The sequence below is a fragment of the Poecilia formosa genome, unplaced genomic scaffold (genome assembly GCF_000485575.1).
Source record: "Poecilia formosa unplaced genomic scaffold, Poecilia_formosa-5.1.2 Scaffold118, whole genome shotgun sequence".
NCBI classification, from domain to species: domain Eukaryota; kingdom Metazoa; phylum Chordata; class Actinopteri; order Cyprinodontiformes; family Poeciliidae; genus Poecilia; species Poecilia formosa.
Window position 1 is genome coordinate 1443001 of NW_006800057.1, and position 5018 is coordinate 1448018.

Below are 5018 nucleotides of genomic sequence, written 5' to 3' on the forward strand. Positions count from 1 at the left end.
TATATTGATAAGTCTAGAGTTGTATATTTTTTTTTATAAAATATTCCAGTTAAATTAAATTGCAGCCTTTACCAATGTGTCCCAAGCTGATGTTACAATTCAGAGGTCAAAAAGATTTTGATTTATTCATTTTATTCTTTATTTGGCCTTGATAGCCCTGTGCCACATTGGTCTGCATTACCAGTTTTACATGTCCATCATTGCGTGTAGGTTTATATTTACTGGCTGACCCCAATGTGTCTAATCAATAGTTTGACTTTATAAATGCATCAGTTGCTCCAGTTAGTGCCATCAGTAAGCATCTGTTTAGTTTCCCAGCACCAGATTTTTGTGCTTCTTTTAAAATGGTGGAATCTGAATCAGATTAAGTGATAATCTGACTGTAACATTTCCTCTGTTTTTACTGTACATTCAACATGCAGCTGTGGCAGCTGAATGTTTTGTATCCCAAAGAGAGTGTTAAGATATTTTCTAGAGATTAATAAACGTCGCTGAATTTATTTGCTTACTTTTGTCTGCTTTCTTTTGTCAACAAAACTAGAAACTTTGAGTTTTATTACACTTTTTGTGACTTTGTGGAGAATTTTTCTTGCTCTGTCAAATTACTTGTTTGTGTGTTGTGCAAAAGTCCCTCTGTTCAGCCACTAGAGGTCCTCAGTGTTTCACATCTACCACCTCGTTTTCCAACAAAAGCATGGTCCTACAGGTAGCCATGCTGAATGTATTCAGTTTTCGGATTGTAGCTCTTTTTTGTTGTTGTATGGACATTTAAGTCCTTTAACTCCACGTGATGTATGGATTAAAGTTAAAGTTGGTGTCAAAGTACAAAGGGCCTTCTGCTTTGACCTCTCATTGTGTTGGCTAAAGGAAATCCCTTGTGATAAAAACTTTAATCCTAACTCGTGCCACTGTTATACTACTAGTATCGTACTTTGGGTTAATATTATGACTTTTTCTCCAGCTACATGTATTAAAAAATGTATCTCTACCAATTGTTTGAAATGCACCGAGATGTCAACACAGTTTGACCAAAGTTCAGCTTATGCAGAAAACAATCATCCACAGCGTAAAAGGAAACCTTAGCTGTCCTTCACAGGTGTGTGTATCTAAAAGTTGCAGGGCAGTAGCTGAGGGCTGGAGTTGGAGACCACTGCTCTACAAGAGGAGCAAAATGTGTTCTTTTACCCAAAGTGGGAAGAAAGAAGTTCCTTCTGATCTTGTTCCGTCACAAGAACTCAAGTGCAGAACTCCTGGGATTTCAACTCAATTCAAAATTACTTTATTTATCCCAATAGATGTTAAAATGTTATCCTAATTCATATCATCCAAGGTTCTTCAAAGAGTCATTATGGATGGTGATGCTGAGGGGAGGAAGGATCTCCAGTAGCAGTCAGACTTGCAATAAATCTGGAAGTAACAGGTACAAACACTCCTTTGTTCCTACAGCAGTTTATGTTTGAATACAAGAGAAGGCAGTGGGACTCGTACCTGACTGTTGACTTCTTTTGTTATTTGTTCCATATATTACTGATGTTAGTAGTACATTGATATACGCTGCTGTATTCTTTATCATGCATTGATTTATATTTGATGTCATTTTACACTTTAACAGAAGACTGTTGGTGTATGACGGTCTCGTGACGATCCTGACATGCTAACAGCTCAACATCAGGTTAGCAGAAAAGATATTCCACAGCAACACATCCTGGATGACACCATGGGTTGTTGACAAGTGATGCTAATCCACCTCATCACTTTTGCTGCTCCTCTTTAAATCTCAGTCTGGCCGATGTTGGAGTCAGGGATCGGACCTCTGCTGTTACGCCTGTTAGTCCACAACCTCCAAACAGCAATTGTGCTCTAAAAATTCATGCCAATTTCTTTTTTGTTGCTTTTATGATGCTTTTGATGCACTTTGAGATTATCTTGTTATTTTATAGAAGCATGGCAAGGCTGAAAAAGAGGCCAAAGGGGATATAACAGATGAAAGACCAAAAATAACTTCTATTATCAACCCTTTTTACTTTAGCTTCACACAGCCTGAAGAGCCATGTGATTGTTCTTTGCACAGAAGGACATGTGCTCTGTCTTTGGTTCTGCCCTCTAACAGCTGGACTCTTTTATAACAAAGTCAGTGACATCCAGACACTTCTTTTCATTTTACAATTTATTTTAGAGCTCTGATCTAATCTTTTTCAAGACTCTCTATTTGCTGACACATCCCTATGTTTTTGGGGTTGGGATTTTATCCTTAATATTCAGGACTAATGTGTTCCTTTTCGCCTCAGCTGAGTGGTTGAGTACCAGCTGCTGGAACTCTGTGTTTTCCTTGCCGCAAGCATCAGGGAGTCTCAGCCTGTCTCTTCAGCTGAGCAGCGGCTGAGCAGCGGCTCTGTTTCAGGTCCTGTGGCGCTCCATCTACTGCAGCGGACATGGCGGACCCCGGAGAGTGCAGCATCAAGGTGGTGTGCCGCTTCAGGCCGCTGAACAGCGCCGAGGTGGCCCGGGGGGACAAGTACATCCCCAAATTTATTGGAGACGACTGCGTGCAGATTGCGGTGAGTGAGTGCAGAACTGAAGAACGGAGTTGTCTTTCTGTGATCAAAACCCGGCCTACTTTGGGATTAGACATGGTATCCGTTGGCGTTGTTATTAGTCTGAATTTCTAAAAACTGTTTTTAACAAAAATTACTTTACATGTCATTGAATGAAGCCATGAAGAATGAAGGGAAATTTATTTTATTTCTAAACAATCATCACCAGTTGTTCAGACAAAAGCGTTTTAAGGGATGATGAAGAATTAGACTCAAACAACAGACACTGTAGTGTTTTCCATTGTTGTAGAAGTATTTTGACCCACTCTTCATTACAGAAATGTTTTAGTTCAGCCTGTTAACTACTGTAGGTACTGTCTACCTACGGTCTAGTAGGTAGGTACTGTCTAGAGCCTTTATCAAATAAAGGCTCTAGTGGCCTTTATTTAATAGTTAATTGAGAGGAAAGTGGGTAATGAGAGAAGGGGGAAGTCATGTAGCAAAGGTCGTCAGGCCGGAAATCGAACCTGTGACGGCTGCATCAAGGACTAAGGCCTCCATATGTGGGTTGTGTTTAACCCCTGCGCCACCACATCACACCCAGTGGTTCAATTTTTATTGCTTTTACAAGTCAGTCATGAGCAACAAAATGCAACATTAACAAAAAAAAATCCTTTAAATATCAAATTGAAAACTGATTTCTACAACATAATGTCAAGCATAAATATTTAACATAAAATAAGTGACTGCATAAATATTCTCCCCTTTCAAGTCAGTATTTAGTTGATGTAACTTTGGCTGCAATCACAACACAGAGTCTGTGTGGATCTGCCAGGCTGTTTGTAATTTTTCTCCATTCTTCCATTTAAAAGTGTTCAAACTTTGCAAAGTTTAGCATGGGGATTCCCACAGGCTGATGCTCCCACCACCGTGCTTGTGGTGTGTTTGTGGCAATGTGCAGTGTTCTGGTGTCCGTAATTCATAGCATCTTGTCTGAACTGACAAAAAGCTCCATTTTGGTCTCATCACATGAAAAAACTTTCTTCCACTCGACCATGGATTTTTCCCACGTGCCTCTTGGCAAACTCTAGTCTGCACTTGAAATGACTTTTCTTCAACAGTTCCTTTCTCGTTGCCACTCTCCAAAAAACCTTTGACTGGTCAAGAACCAACAGTTGTTTTCTCCCTTCTCAGCTGAATAAGCTTGTGTTTCCTTCAGTGTAGTCATGGTAACCTGATGTCCTCTCTCTTTAGTGTCCTTCTTCACAGCCAGTCTGTGAAGAGGACAGCAGCTTGATTTCTACTTTTTAATAACTTTTTCTCTGATTTTCTTGGAATGTCCTTTCATTTTCATGGTATTCAGCCAGGAATACCAAGAGACCAGTGAATGGACCTTCCTGCATTCAGGTGATTTCCATTCCACCCATTGTGGGACTACAAGCAAAAATTGGCCAGTTTGACATTAAAGGGGTTTTTTGTAAAAATGTTTTGTCAAAAAAATATTGTTCAATTTTGGTTTATTTGTAAAAGCAATAAAAAGAGTAAAACGTCCATGGGGGTCAACACTTTTCACAGGCAAGGTAAATTCAAATAGTACCACAAGGACAGGTTAGCTTGTGTTTTAACTTGTGGACTGAGTTTGACTGACAGCAGAGATAGCCTCTAATTGTTTTACCTCTACCTTCACAGTCATTATATTATATATGGTGAACGTCAACAGGCGTCGTGCAGTTTGGTCTTTTGAAAACCAAAATTATTTCATCTTAGTTTGAGACGAGGAGCAAAACAAGCTAAAATAACTGATGTTCACAGAAACTCTCCATCCAGTCTGACTGAGCTTCAGCTGTTTTTCAAAGAAGAATGAATGTTTGTAAAGCTGTTAAGAGACACACCCAAAAACACCAAGTTAATTGTAATTGTAAAGGTAAGTTGAAAGCTGGTTCTGAAGGTTGGCTCAAAATCCAAATGCCTCTTAGATTAAAAAAAGGTGAAAGTGTGTTATTTTGGGAGGTTGTACAGTGATTGACATTGTTGCTTTGTAGCATGAAGGTTCAGGATTTGAAACAAGAGTTCCTCTTGCTGATGTGACTGGTTTACATGCAATGACTTCACATGCTGGCCCCCTCTGTCTTACAAAGTGGAAGTACTTCATCCTCTCTTTGTGGCTACCAGGGGAAGCCGTACCACTTTGACCGCGTGTTCCAGTCCAACACCACTCAGGTGCAGTTCTACAACGCTGTGGCTCTGAAGATCGTAAAAGGTAAGCCTTGATATTAGTTCAACACAATAAAGTCTTGCAAGTTCAAAGTCGGTGCTCACAGGGTTTTCTAAACTCTGCAGATGTTCTGGAGGGATATAACGGAACAATATTTGCTTATGGGCAGACTTCGTCTGGAAAAACACACACAATGGAGGTAATGCAAAGGGCTGTTGCATACAAAGCTGTAAAACAGTAGTTGCCTTTTTCTTCTGTTTTTGCTTTTC

The 5018-nt window shown here is 39.8% G+C and overlaps 1 protein-coding gene across 3 annotated transcripts in view; it reads left to right on the plus strand.

Annotated features, from left to right (window-relative positions):
• The first annotated feature begins 2116 nt into the window (after positions 1–2116).
• The window catches only part of LOC103143946 (kinesin-1 heavy chain), an 18391-nt gene continuing 15489 nt past the window's right edge, over positions 2117–5018 (plus strand). Inside the window, exons 1-3 of one of the 3 annotated variants that reach the window (XM_016675625.1) lie at positions 2117–2558; positions 4707–4794; positions 4875–4948. In XM_016675625.1, the coding sequence (XP_016531111.1) occupies positions 2433–2558; positions 4707–4794; positions 4875–4948 (288 nt within the window). In that variant the 5' untranslated portion in view covers positions 2117–2432. The remainder of the gene's footprint in view (positions 2559–4706; positions 4795–4874; positions 4949–5018) is intronic. The other 2 variants (XM_016675623.1, XM_016675624.1) reach the window with 2 other exon arrangements.